This window comes from Pan paniscus, chromosome 20, assembly GCF_029289425.2.
Source record: "Pan paniscus chromosome 20, NHGRI_mPanPan1-v2.0_pri, whole genome shotgun sequence".
NCBI lineage: Eukaryota > Metazoa > Chordata > Mammalia > Primates > Hominidae > Pan > Pan paniscus.
The window spans coordinates 59,317,581-59,332,139 of NC_073269.2; the positions used below are offsets into that span (position 1 = coordinate 59,317,581).

A 14,559-nucleotide genomic window follows, 5' to 3' on the forward strand; every position below is an offset into this window, starting at 1 on the left:
GGATATTTACCCAGACATGTGATTGTTGGATGAAATGGCAGTTCTATTTTTATGTTTTTTGAGATACCTCCATAGTAGTTTCCACAATGGCTATACCAGTTTACATTCCCATCAACAATGTGTAAGGATTTCCCACATCCTCACTGACACTTATCTTTGTCTTTTTGATAATAGCCATCCTATCAAGTGTGAAGTGGTAGCTCATTACAGTTTTATTTTACATTTCCTGATGATTAGAGATGCTGTCTCTTTTTCATGTCTGTTGACTATTTGGATTTCTTCTTGTGAGATGTGTCTATTTAGGTCCTTTGCCCATTTTAGGATGAGTTATTCATGTTTTTGGTATCAAGTTGTATGAGTTCCTTACATATTTTGGATATATGTGTGTGTGTGCGTGTGTGTGTTTGTGCATATATGAGTGTGCATACATATAGATAGATAATATTTTTTTCAGTTGTATTGACTTTTTCTTATTGATTTGAGTACACTATATATGCTGGAAACAAGTAATTCCTTGGTTTTTGTTCTATCTTTCTTATCTTTTTATTAATATCAGCTCTTAAATTTTTTATAAACTGAATTGTCATTTCTCCTTTTATACTTCACATTAATGCTTTTCGGGCTGTGTGAGAAATCATTTTGTTCTCCTTTGATCTATTCTATAAATTTCATTAGTCATCTTTACAATTTAAATCAGATATCCATTCAGAATTAAGTTGTTGCATTGCACTAACAATTGATACTATGTTCAGTTAAGCCTCATGACTTTTACTAGATGGAAACCATAATGTTTCATTACGGTTTCTACTCTTTCTCTCATCACCACTGGAGCTCACATTTCTGTAAAGCCTTGTGGTCATTCTCTCCCTTCTTCCTGCCTACTGGACATGTTAGCAATCCCACAGCACTACAAAACAAAGCTTTGCGTCCAGAATCTTTAATGGGCCTTTTTTCTCAAAGTATCAATTATTTTCATATATATTATATATATTTTGAGACAAAGTTTTGCTCTTGTTGCCCAGGCTGGAGTGCAATGGTGTGGTCTCGGCTCACCACAACCTCCCCCACCACCGCCCCCGAGGTTCAAGTTATTCTCCTGCTTATTCATTTTACAAATAAAATAAAATAAAACAAAATAACCCCACCTACTCTCCTGAATAGCTGGGATTACAGGCATGCGCCACCACGCCTGGCTAATTTTGTATTTTCAGTAGAGATGGGGTTTTTCCATGTTGGTCAGGCTGGTGTTGAACTCTCGACCTCAGGTGATCCACCTGCCTTGGCTTCCCAAAGTCCTGGGATTACAGGCATGAGCCACTGCATCCGGCCTATTTTCATATTCTAAAGGGAGAAGTCCACTGTGTTTAGAGATATTTTCCCCATGCATTCCTTATGTTTCCTACGTCTTTTATCAGCTTCTGCTCCAGACTCTCTAAAGATTTTGTGTAAAAAACAGCCTTGAAAGATGGTGGTACTGTCTTCATAGGCGTTACAAGATAGATAAATTATTTGAACAATATAACAAAGATAATGCCTTCCACTGAGGCAAAAGTTAGGAAGATTTTCTTGCGATCCACTTTAAAATAGTGGGGGCAGGGTGCGGTGGCTCACGGCTATAATCCCAGCACTTTGGAAGGCTGAGGTGTGTGGATGACTTGAGGCCAGGCGTTTGAGACCAGCCTGGCCAATATGGTGAAATCCTATCTCTACCAAAAATACAAAATTAGCTGGATGTGAGGGCACTGACCTGGAATCCCAACTACTTGGGAGGCTGAGGCAGGAGAATCCCTTGAGCCTGGGAGGCGAAGGCTGTAGTGAATTGAGGTGGCACCACTGTACTCCAGCCTGGGCGATAGAGCGAGACTCTGTTGCAAAAAATAAAAAAAATAAAATAATGGACCAGGCATGGTGGCTCGTGCCTGTAATCCCAGCACTTTGGGAGGCCGAGGCGGGCAGATCACGAGATCAGGAGATCAAGACCACCCTGGCTAATGCAGTGAAACCCCGTCTCTAGTGATAAGCAGAAAAGAGGGTTGAGGAAGGGACTTTACTGGCCCAACCAGAAACAAACTAAGGACCCAGGACTCTATCCTCTCCCTTGGACACCCTACACCAATCCCTGATGTTACATAATGCAATTTAGTGTAATCCACAGTGACATTGATTGTTGGTGTTTAATCCAAATGATAATGAAAACTGACTTGTAATGTGCTTAAGGACTTTAGCTCCAAAATTAATCTACTGTTCAGTCCACCCTAGGAGAATTATAGACTCAATTTTCAGAATTATTAAGAGTGCACTACAAGACCACCGTGCTTCTCAAAGAGATAGGAGAGGTCAAGAGGAATCACCTAATCCTGTGCAGAAAGGGTGTCTCCAAATGGCAGTTGCTGGAATATGAATGTTTTCTCTCATCCTTAGTGCATGAATGCTTAGTGGAAACTGATTGTCTCCTCCTGAAAACATCCATAGTCTCTTCATACTGACAGATTGTTTTCCATCTTCTAGTTAAAGAATCAGCATTTAAGGAAGTGGTAACAGTACAAACTGGGTTTCAGAGAGCAGCCCTTGGGCACAAAAGTTTCTAATGATGTATTCTCTGGTTTAAGCATAGTCTCATATGAATCCCACAGTGTACTGCTGGAAATGAAAGCTGGGAGTCGCAAAGAAAATGAGTACTTGAACAAAAGTTTTCTCAGCAAGGCAATTTTACTTCTGCAGAAGGGTGCTGCCTATAAGCCTGATTGCCATGAGAGCACCCCAAACAAAGGAAAGCAGGGATTCTTATTCCTAACGCATTGGGCCCCTACTGCTGTGTCCTATCTCTGTTGGCTGGAGCTGGACTGCACAATCTAGACTGATACCGATTGGCCAAAAACTTAAAACTTTACTAAATAGGTAAAGGCACAATGGGGAACAAAGAAAGGGATGGGGTTGGTTGTGGGAAACTAGGAAAACAATAACATTTCCAAATAAGGAAAGAAGCCTGGGCTGCAAGCTGGGACATGCCTGGGCATGTCTAGGCCTGTCCGGACAGGCCAGGAAACATATGGGTTAGGCCTCTTGGTTTACAGTACAGGGATATAGGATTACTTATTTCTTTACTGTGTTTACCAACTGCCCGGGGCACAACAAAGAGTTATTAGTAGGGTAAAAGATTTGTTAATAGTATGAAACATGAAGGAAACTTGAAAGAAGCTTTTAAGTGGGACTATCATTCTTAGAACTTAATATTCTTAACAAAAAGGGAAGTTTTGAAGAGGAACTTTTAATTTCCACAGTACAATTTTGATTTGTAAAATACACAAAATTTAACATGTTAAAGATTTCATTTGTACAAGAGGCTTCCACTTAATATGTTTCAGAAATCATGCTTTATTGCTATTACTTTTACTTGTATCAATTATGAATATAGAGATAAGTATATAATTTGAAATTACTAACATTAGGTTTCTACCTTGTATGATTTTATCACATATTGGTGTTTCATTTCCCATAGTTTAGAGCAAGACATAGTGTTCAGTGATTTCTGTGATAGATTCCAATTTATTTCTGGCATAAAAGCAAAATCTTATGTCTGCTGCCATCTCAAGATAGAGGCAATTGTGCATTCTTTAATTATAAGGTCATTCTGCGTCTATGTTATGTTAAGATATCTCAATTTTATTTGAAGTTTGTATTGGCATATTCTATAAATCTTTATCCATGAATGTAAACTTGTTACAAAGTTACGAAATAAAATAACACCAATCTACAATAAGAGGACAGGACTTAAAATGACTCTATATACATCTGCATTACTTGAAGAAGACAGTTAAATTCTCCTTTGCATAGAGTTTAACTCCACCACTCTTTACCAACCCTGCCAAGGTCAAGCCCCCTCTTTGCTCTAAAATTTTGGATTTTGACAAATCAGTAGCTTTATCCATCTACGTGTTCCTTAGCTTTCCAGTGAAAGTAATAGTCCTGCCTGTTCTGTGATCTGCCTGCCTTGGCCTCCCAAAGTGCTGGGATTACAGGCGTGAGCCACCGCGCCCGGCCTAAGTGTACCTTTTTGAGTCATTTTCCTTGAGTAGCCCTCATGTTTTTGACATCATTTGTCCACTCCTGTTCCAAAGCACCCTTTCAAGGATTGTTGTATAAGAAATCATTCTAAGAGATGTTGACACTGTCATCATTGGGGGTAAAAGACAGACATGACCATGTAACAAAGATTCTGCCTCCTGCTTGAAGGCCCTACATATTTCATGACAGTCTTGATGATGGCGGGATGCTGAGAGAAAAATGATTTTCTGGAAAAGGAAAGAACGGGTTGAGGGATAAGAGAAGGCACGTGGTCATGGAGTAAATGTGTTCATTAAGCTGGAAACAAGGAGGAATAGGAAGCCTCCCTGCTCTTCCATGCTAGTGAAGCTCATGTAAGGGAAGAAGGATTTAAACAAGCAACTGAATGTGCTTTGCTTACTATTCATTCTTCTCCTGGCAGAACAGTGAAGATTCAAGGGTGACTTGAAAGCATTCTAGCTTCTGTATTTGAGCCTTAAGCAGCCAGCAGGCAGGTGGCACTGGGAGGGTCGAGCTTTGCTGCTGCCTTCCGTACCAGCGCAGACACTCTCCTGCTCTGCACCCCAGTTTCTTCCTCTGTCCCTATCCTGACTTCGTCAACATTAAAGAAGAAACTAAATATTCTTGGAATTTGTTGTAAGTGGGGAACTCAAACTTCTACAGCTCTGCTGGATATGCATGCCCCTGTTTCCATTCTGGCCTCTGTGGTGCAATGCAGGGAGGGTGGGCTAGGTGCGGGGGAGGCTGAAAGTCCCCGGGGATAAGCATGGGTCATGGGTGCACGCGTGGGCAGAAAAAGAAAGGCTCCGTATCTGGCCCTCCCTGGTTGCTGAACGTACAAGCAGAAGAAGGAAGCTTCGCAGAACTTAGTGTGAAGAAACAAAAGATGAAACCTCCCTCTACCCTGGCAGGCCCCATGCTCACCCCATCTACACCCCCGCATTTCCCACAGGCTGCCTGGGATCCTGTGGTGCAGCCTGCTAGACTGTAATTTCTCTATCAGGGAAACTGTTTGTACAGCAAATTGGGTGGCCGGAGTTGAAGAGATGGCTCTCACGTAACGTATATTTAAAAATTACCTTACTAAAGCACGCTGGAGGAGTTCAACCTGAGCTTCCAGATCACTCTTTATATTTCATGGCTTCCGCCCCCATCCACGAGGCAGCCTGGAGACTTCCATCCACTGCTTTTTAGGGACCAGGTCCTAGAGAGACAGGGACGATCTCCTGAGACTGAAATCCCACCCTCAGAGCCTTCTGATCTTTCTGGATTCAGGAGAGTTTCCTCCCAAGGTGAAAACGGGAGGAGGCGGGTTAGGGAAGCATTGTCTTCGCCCTCTCCCTCCAGTGTTTCCTAACCTTGACCCATTTTGACTTAACCACAAAGGGTCCACCCATCCCTATATCCAGCCTCACACGGGACTTAGAACATGACTCTCTCCAAGGGTGGGACCCAGCCAGCGGGGGAAGCTCACCAGGAGATTCCGATGTGCAACCAAGTTGAGAGTCAGTCTATGTTCGTGCCTCTCCCACTTTAACCCACATGTGAAACACCTGGGGTTGTTATTCAACTGCAGCTACTGATTGAGCAGGTGGGGGTGGGGCTGTGCCTGAGGGTCTGTGTTTCTCAGAAGCTACGGGTCTGCAGGTGACACTCTGGGCACCCAGTCCTCTTTGCTCAAGTAAATGAAACACGATGATTGAAATGTAAAGAAATTGGCCTGAGATGAAAAGGAAAACTCAAAACACCAGTAAGACGTGTCATAGTTCAAAGAATTTTATTCATATGGAAAGAAATTAACCAAACAGAATTTTACAATGACATTTAATAACAAAAGTTCCAAGGCTAATAGAGTACATCATTATAAATGAAATTCATTCACAAACTTGAATTTACTCTATTGTTTACTTGTGGTATGATAATAATAATAGTAAAATATATTTTACCATGTGCCATTCATGACGTACTTTGCGTAACTTATTGAATCCACTGAATAATTCCAATATTAAGAATATTGGTACCTCAACTTTACACATGCGCTAGCTGAGATGCCCTCTCTACCACAGTGGAAATCAGAGTCTAGGTAGCTTCATAAAATAAATGGAGTATTTCCCTTGTTTGATGTCCTGGAAAAATGTATACCGTATAAAAAAGAACAGTTTCTTAAATGTTTGAATTCACTGATTTAAAAAAAACACATTCTTCCAAGAAAAAAAAAATTTCCCATTTTTCCAAGGCTAAGCGTTTCTCACTACAACTCTCCTTCACAGTCAAATATTCTTGAGTCAGAAGATACTGACGTTTGCCACTAGCATCGAAGGGCCCTTTGCCCAGAATTACTCAAATTTCAGTGGTTTGCTCCCTCCCTCAGATGAGTTTCAGAGCTTTCTATTGACACTAGTGGAGCATTGTTTGCTTATGTTGACTCAGTTTCTCATATAATTATATGTAATTGAAAAAGAAATCTATAGGACACTTTCAACAGCCTCATTTTAATACAGGTTAAATTTACATAATGTAAATAGGCAGGGTTCGTTGATCCCCGATAGTATCTGGGGTCCACGTTTGAACAGACACCGCTGCCAGGGAGGGGCTGACCCCGCACAGGGCTGCTTCCTGCCTCTCCCCTTCTCAGCCTTTCAGCCACTTCCAAGTCGCATGGGCTTGAAGCTGGGTCTTCTTGCCTTGGGGGCCTCAGTCACTGTCACTGTCCTCAGAGGAGGAAGTGACCAGAAGGTCCTCATAGAGGACACTCGTTGAGACCTGGGGACCCCGCCCCTCAGGCTGCCTTGAGAAGCGAGGGCTCTGAGCGGAAGCAGAGTTTTCAGGAGGATGGGATGTGGGAGGCGTTCTGAACCTGGGGCTCTTCTCTCCCTCGTCCCCTCTCATGAAGGTGACACTGCCGGGCCTCCCTGGAACATGAGTGGGTGGTCCAGGCTGGAGGACGGGGCAGCCCTGGGCTGGGCCCAGGAAAGGTGAGCTGGGTGCGGGCTGGAGGTTGACTCTGGGCTGCAGGGTTGCTGTCTTGGTGGCTGCTGTCTCTGTGGTCGCCTCGGGTGCCTGTTTGGATCCAAGTCCAGTTGCAGTGCGGGGAGGCTGGGGTGTCTGCACAGCGCCCACATCCGGGAGCTGAGTTCTCAGTGCAGGGGTCTGGAAGGAGCTGAATCTTGCTTTCTTTGTGGGGTTCTGGAAAGTCTGGGTGGGCACGGGGGCAGGCTCCTTGTCTGGTGCCTGGGTTCTGGAGTCCTGGCCACGCTGTTGTCTGACTTGCTGTGGTCTGGGCTTTGCATCTGCGTCGGGATGTTTGATTTCTGCCTGGGATTTAAGGCCAGGACCCAGGGCAAGTGCCTTCATGGCAGGCTGGAGAGCACCATGGGAGGACACGTCGGGCCTGTTGGCTGGCAGCCTGGCACTGAGAGTGGGGGTCTGGTGGGAGCTCTGCAGAACAGGGAGCAGGGAGGCAGTAACGTCCCCGCCGTGTCCCTTGGTGGGTCCACAGGTGCTCAGTTGAGGTCCATCGTTGTGACCCGAAGGGCAGAGTAATCTCATCTCAGGTTTGTTGACAGGCGGTGGACCTGTGGACACAGGGCCCAGGACAGATCGCTTCTTGGTGGTGTGGACAGGCAGTGGCATGGTAGGATGCTACGGGAGAAAACATCCCACATGAGACAGCTCAGCAGTAGAATTTCCAAACTCTATGAAGCAGGGAACTCACATGCAAAATCACATCACAACAGACACTGTGTGAAAATGAGAAGCAAGCTAGGACAGAGGAAAAGGGACAGGCTGACATGAGAAACAGAGGAGAATAACACGCACTGGGATTGCGTCTAAATCAGGATCAAATATAGGGAAGACCCTCCAAAAGAGACAGGACATAGGAAATTAAACGTCACAGAAAAGGACGTACACATGGTCACTGAATATATGCAGAATTGTCACTTCAGGAATAGTGTTGGGGAAAGATAACCTACCATTCTGTTTGCTGCGACTATCACATATGAAAATTAAAACCGTCTTTATGTTGTCTGTTGTTAATATCAAGGGAGTATCAATTCCCCACACAACGTGGAGACTGGAAATGTCACAGCTCCTTTTGAAAGCAGTTGTAAGATCATGTATAAAAATGAAGGAGATGCTTTATCTGCAGCCAGTATCCCGAAGGCATCTGATCAGTCAGTCCCCACAGGCACTGAAATGCGCCCAGCCGCATTTGCTGGCCAACTTGCAAATAAAGGTACAGAAACCAATGTTTTAACAAAGAAGCTGGAAACTGGAGTATGCGAAGTCCTCGGGTAGCGCAGTTCTCCTGCAGGGCAGCCTAGGTCTTAACATGACCCCCACCCATGAGGGGCACAGAAGTGAAGGAATCAGGGGACCCAGAGGAGAAACAGAGCAGGGGCAGGGGGAATACTCACCCTCAGGAATGAACAGGCTTCCGCTGGCTCCTTCCAGGCTTCCTGCGTTTTCTCTTGGGGAGTTCTGGGAAATGTCTGCTTTGGAGCTTCGCTCTGCTGCTGCTGGGGACTGCACAAGAAATCACGTTCACTGTCTGGACCTGCCTGACCCTCCTTGTCCACACCAGTGACTGGGAACCAAGCACCCTCCCAGAGCCCAGCCCTAGCCCTTGCTTTGGGTGAGGGAGGCATTCAGGCCTCTGTGAACTCTGCCAAGATGGCCCCTTCTCTCATCTCAGAAGCAGCCCCACTTCCAGGAAGCTCCACCCCCCACCCCCCACCCACGCCATGGCCCCAGGTTCCCTAAGTTCTTTCAGGCCCTGGTACTGCTCTGCCTGCTTCGGGTAACATCCCTGGGTCTCCCACAGCCCCTGCCCTCTAGAGACTCTCAGCGCTGGAATAAGCTCCAGTACGGACCCTGGCAGGCAGGGGCCTCCGTCCACCTCCATTTGGAGCTTTCCTTGTGTGCTTAGAGAAGGCTGCACAGAAAGACTAGGGGAGACAGCAGCTCCTGAGGCGCCGACCTCACGGATCGTCCTTGACCCTGCAAAATCCTTACCTTGGACTTCGCTCCTTTTCTCTATCATTCCTCATAAAGGGCCCTGGAGCCTGGGGTAGCTGGGCCTTTGCTGGTTTCAGGTTCTCCTTCTCCTTGTGTGAGCCCAGGGCCTGCAGAGGAAGGGCCCCACTCCAGCTCTTAATGGGGCAGGTCTTGCTCCTGGCTGAGTGCCCAAAGGCCCCGCAGTTCTTGCATTTCACCTGCAGGTGGAGGAGGACACAGAGCAGTGAGTCAACAGCAATCACAGGCACCTGCAAGGTTCACACAAGGCCTGGGTTTTGGAGATGGATTATTTTAGAAGCGGGACATACGCCCATGGGCTGTTGGTTGCCAGGAAATTCAAGATATTATCGTCCTTCCCAGAGCCCATTTAACAGGGATCCCAGGAGGAAGGACGCTTGTGTCTGAGAGTGAAGATAATGAACCAGTGTTGAGGACTCGGCAAACACCAGGCTGGACGTGACACTGGACAGAGAATGAGGCTGCTCCTCAGAGACTCCGAATGGGCCAATCTGCTAGGGAGGAGAGCACAGACCTGTCAGCCTGAGTCCAGTGGGAACACCTAAGTCATAATCATGGTTCCCATGTTCAAGCCCACTCTTTGGGGCCCATGCAGACACCTTGGTTACCAACATTTTCAAGCCCCCACTGACCCTGGATTCCTCCGGCTCTGCTGGAGGAGTCGTCTGCCCCATGGGTCTCCTCTGCTGCTCCTGTGGGTTCTTGGCTCCGGGGGGGCCTCTGAGCCTGATGATGGACGGAATGACCGGCCATCTGTGGCAGGTCCTTGAGCTTATGATCAGTCTTCTTCATTAAATGGTTGTTGGATTTCCTAGTCATAAGAAAAAGAGAAAACATTACACAGACACCAGACGAAAGTCCCTCCTACCCCTGTTTACCCAAGTAGGGATGGAGGGATGCACTGGCCACTGAGTCATGCCCACTGTAACTTGGTCCTCTCTGAACCCAGGTCCCAGTTGTGCTATTTTGTGACTCTCTCCCAGCCTGACCTACTCCCAGAACAGGACACAGATTTTATAAACCAAAGGCTGCTTGATTTCTAGAGGGTGAAGTGAGATTTGCAGCCTTGCATAAAAGTTTTCTGGGCTCTCAGTTTGTGTACAGTCAGTGCCTCAGAGCTGAAACCCTCTGACAATATTTATCAAAGCCAAGACATGAACAGCCAACAACTACTGATATTTTTCCAGCTAGTTCCAGAAAACCCACTATTTTCATAGAATAGCTTCTCACTCAGAAAACCAACCAGAAGCTCAAAGCTTTGCAAAGTTTTCATATTCAACCTATGGACACTCGTGACGTTTCACGTGAGACCCCTGTGACCACACGCCACTCTTCACACAGAGGCAGGCACAAAGCCAAGCGAGGACCGGCCCTCTGAGGATCCTGCGACGCTGACACGTATGTGCATATTCACGCCAGGCTTCGCACACATCACTGCCCGTGTCATGGGGGGACACGCAAGACGGAAACCTCCAGGCGTGTTCAGCAGAAACCTCGAGCCCACAGTGTGCTTCGGAGTCCCCCATGCCGTCCCTACCTTACTCCCTAATACTTATCTTACCTCTCCTCTTGGTATCAAGGTCTCTGTGAAATTGTGAGGGGCTGGTCCACTGAAGCCTGGCACTTTTTATTTGAGACACAGCGGGCGGTCGGATCCTCTCCTGGCTTCAGAGGAAATCGCAGAAGAACCTCCACAGAGGCGAGAACAACCCATTTCTCTGTCATCAAGTCAATCTAATGCAGAGAAAGGAGAATGGAGAGGCAACCTGAGTTCTGCAGGCAGGAGGAAGCCTTGGCAGAGGAGAGGAACTCCCATCTTCCTGAGATTTTAAAGGGAATGCTGGGCAGGCTCACATTTCGGTGTTTTTTTTTCTTTTCTTTTTTTTAAAGAAGTCGTTATGTGAAAAAGATACTTGTACACGCATGTTTACAGCAGCACAATTCGCAATTGCAAAAATATGGAACCAGCCCAAATGCCCATTAATCAACGAGTGGATAAAGGGACTATGGTGTGTGTGTATCTATCTATCTGTCTGTCTGTCTGTCTGTCTGTCTATCTATCTATCTATCTATCTATCTATCTATCTATCTATCTATCTATATATCTATCTATCTGATGGAATACTACTCAGCCATAAAAGGAAGAAATTAATGGCCTTCACAGCAACCTGGATGGGATTGGAGACTATTATTCTCTGTGAATAAGTCAGGAATGCAAAAGCAAACACCTTATGTTCTCACTCATGTGCGGGAGCTAAGCTATGAGGATGCAAAGGCAATCTCACAGTTCTTTACTCCAGAGCTGGTGAGGAGTTTGCTGATGACCTTCAAATGGCACCAAGAGCGACAGCCCAGGGTATTGGGAAGTGCTGCTGTTCCCAGGTGGGAACTAAGGGGCCGTGGTGGTGGCATTTTCCCATGTCCCTTTGAGGAATTACGTATCGATTTTAATGGGTCAGTGCCCGTGTATGGAGGGTGTGAAACTCTGAATATGAGCCGGTCACGGACGGGGAGCCTGCTTCAGCCTTCCCCCTAGACTTGGACTCCACCCATTCCACCTGCCTCCCAGGTGACCCCGCAGCTCCCGTACTCACATCTCTTTGTGGGATCCCGCACTGCTTTAAGAACTGCTTCCCCTGTTCCATGGAGAGAGTGTTGGGGTCCATCACTGCTGGTTCTGCCCGAGGGATTCTCTTTCCCTGTGGAGGGTAGAAAATGAGACAGTGGTTCCTTCCTATCCCTGGACTCTCCCAGGTGCAGGCTGCAGTCAGCCCCATCTCTCTGCTGTGCCCACCATGTCCCTAGGAGTAAACTCACACATCCTGTCATTCAAACTACATGGACGCATCCTTCCTCTGCCAGTGACATGACACCAATGTGAATGAGAAAAGCAGGTGATCCATTAAAAGAATTGTTCACTGGACTTAGCGTGTTTGATATGTATGCAATGCAGGTCCCTCCTCTAGAGACCCTCATAGTATACCATCAAACATCTGGAAAAATTGATTGTGGAATTGGCCTCAAAGAAAATTCAATATATTAGAAAACTGGATATTTTAACCATCTGTACACCCTCCTTGTCAAAACTAGATATACCTACATTTTATAAGTTCTTTCTAATATTAAGGACGTTTTAAACTATGAAGCACATTCCTTGAACTTTCTGAAATCAAACTCCTTGAGATCAAACAAGATATTCAAGGGAAACCATCAAGTGCTAAGAAAATACAAAATAAAGCACTTTTATGTCCAAACTGATGAGCAGTGCAAAATGTGGGTTCAGGGGAAATGTCTTTGGCTAAATGACCACAGTGCTAGGGAAACAGGAGCATAGGAGAGTGAGGGCGACACCATTTAGAAATCAACTCCATCTGAAAACTAGTGAGGCACAGTCCCGGCCAGTCACCACCCTGGTCCTAAGACGTTTGTGGCTGAGGAAGCAGCTTAGCAATGCCTGGATGGACAGACTCCTATGAAAGCAAAATGTCCAGATGCCCCATATCCAAAGCAATAGATACCTTCAAGATAATGATAGCTATGCTTCCTGAGCTACACACTAGAATGTCAAGGAGAGTTTTCTTTAAATCAACAGAATACTAAACATTGTCATGCTGTCAGCCCACCACATGTAGACACAGCTTAGTTGAATCTTCATGTGGACAAAACCCCTATATCAGAAAAACTTAAAGACGGTGCATTCTTCCAGTTGCGTTCTGAGGTCACCCTACTCTGTAATATAGTAGCTGTCAATAAACTCTCTTCACACTGCTCTCTGCAATTTGCCTGGAATTCCTTCCTGCATGAGATCCAAGAACCCTCCCTCAGGGTCTGGATCGGGCCTCTTTTTTTTCCACAACAACATGATTGAAAAAAGATAAAATTTGGGGGAAGCACTCAGGCCTATGGAGACAGCTTACAGACAGAACAACGAAAGATTGCAAAAGAAATAAAAAGATGGAAATGGTAAATCAAACAATAAATTGGAGCTAATGAAAAAATAAATAGAATACAGCAGGAAAACGTACTCTTTCTTTGAGAGCAGTGGTAGGATACATTACCATGGGTTACCACAGAAAGATAATAAAATTTATCTTAATAGATCATATCAGGGAAAAGAAAAGGCAATAATGCCATGAAAATAGAAAAAAAAATGATCAAGGAATGCTATCTGGAGCAAACGCACTTGAGAAATCTAGAATAAAGTGCGCGTTCCTTTTCAAAATCAAAATTGAGAAGTGAAGAAGCATTTTTAACTACGTATTTAAGTAGGATCATTCTTTACACCACCATTATAGACTAGGCACTCACAGCTTAAGTCTTGAATGCCTTAATCTTTGGGTAGAGGCTCAGGGCCCTGAATTTATACTAGCTCCTAGCAAAGGTCAATGAGTATACTGGAATAAAAGATAAGTGAAGAAATCTCTTATCTAATAGCTTCTTCGTCAAAGGCACCAGGTCTCCATAACTGATCATCCAGCACCCACACAATTCAGGGTGCTGGGTGAACATTCTTTGCAAATGTTGACCTTTATGTAATCATTAGGATTTCTGAAATATTTTTTGAATCTGGCTATGTCCTAAGAAATACTGTTAAATGGCTGGGCGCAGTGGCTCACGCCTGTAATCCCAGCCACTCCGGAGGCTGAGGCGTGAGAATCACTTGAACCGGGAAGGCAGAGGTTGCAGTGAGCCGAGATTGTGCCACTGCACTCCAGCCTGGGTGACAGAGCGAGACTCTGTCTCAAAAGGAAAAAAGAAATACTGTTAAACAATTAAGTATTCTTTACCTCAACATCTAAAACCGCATGCTAAAGGGTTTTCCCACTATTCTATTTCTCCCATTGGGATAAATGAACGCCCGAAATAGTAATGGACTAACCTGTTCTTCTTGCCTACCAGCAGCAACTCAGGTAAGTGGACCCAGGGCAAACTTCACTCCTTACGCTGGGGCTTCCACGGTGAAGGAAACAAAGCTCACTGAGGGGAAGGTCCCTTCTGCTGGCATTTATACTGCTCCAGAGCCCCGCAGCCACTCCCCCTGGCTAACCTAATCGCGATGTGATCTAATTACCTCTCCCTCTCTTGATTTACTTGGTGATCCTGTTCCTAGCACTTTTGTTTTATCACAGATGTATACATCTAAAACAAATAATTTGCTGTATGCTCATCTCATAAAATTTTAAAGTTTAACATAGAAGCATATGGTTTGAACAACACAAACTACTTTCTGCCTGTTTCAAATATTGAGGCATACATCAACAGCCTGGCTGCCTCATTCTGCGTTTTGCACCGAGGTGGGCAGCTCGGTCTCCCCATGGCAGGGAGCTCAGTGGCAATGTGTACTGGAGATTCTGGCCTTTGTGGGGCCAAAGATAAGTGGTCTAAGAACAGCCTGGTTCACTATGTGTCGGGGAATAGACGAGGTTGTGCTGTATGGCCGTAGGGGATGGGTCACCC

General features: G+C 45.5%; 1 protein-coding gene across 1 annotated transcript; it reads right to left on the reverse strand.

Annotated features, from left to right (window-relative positions):
- Window positions 1-5,926: 5,926 nt before the first annotated feature.
- Window positions 5,927-9,855, reverse strand: LOC103786706 (protein FAM90A27P-like). The gene is given in 5 exon segments (XM_008975581.4): window positions 5,927-7,707; window positions 8,484-8,592; window positions 9,082-9,281; window positions 9,735-9,809; window positions 9,811-9,855. Coding segments are annotated over 5 exon segments (1,377 nt in total). The 3' UTR covers window positions 5,927-6,759.
- Window positions 9,856-14,559: the final 4,704 nt, after the last annotated feature.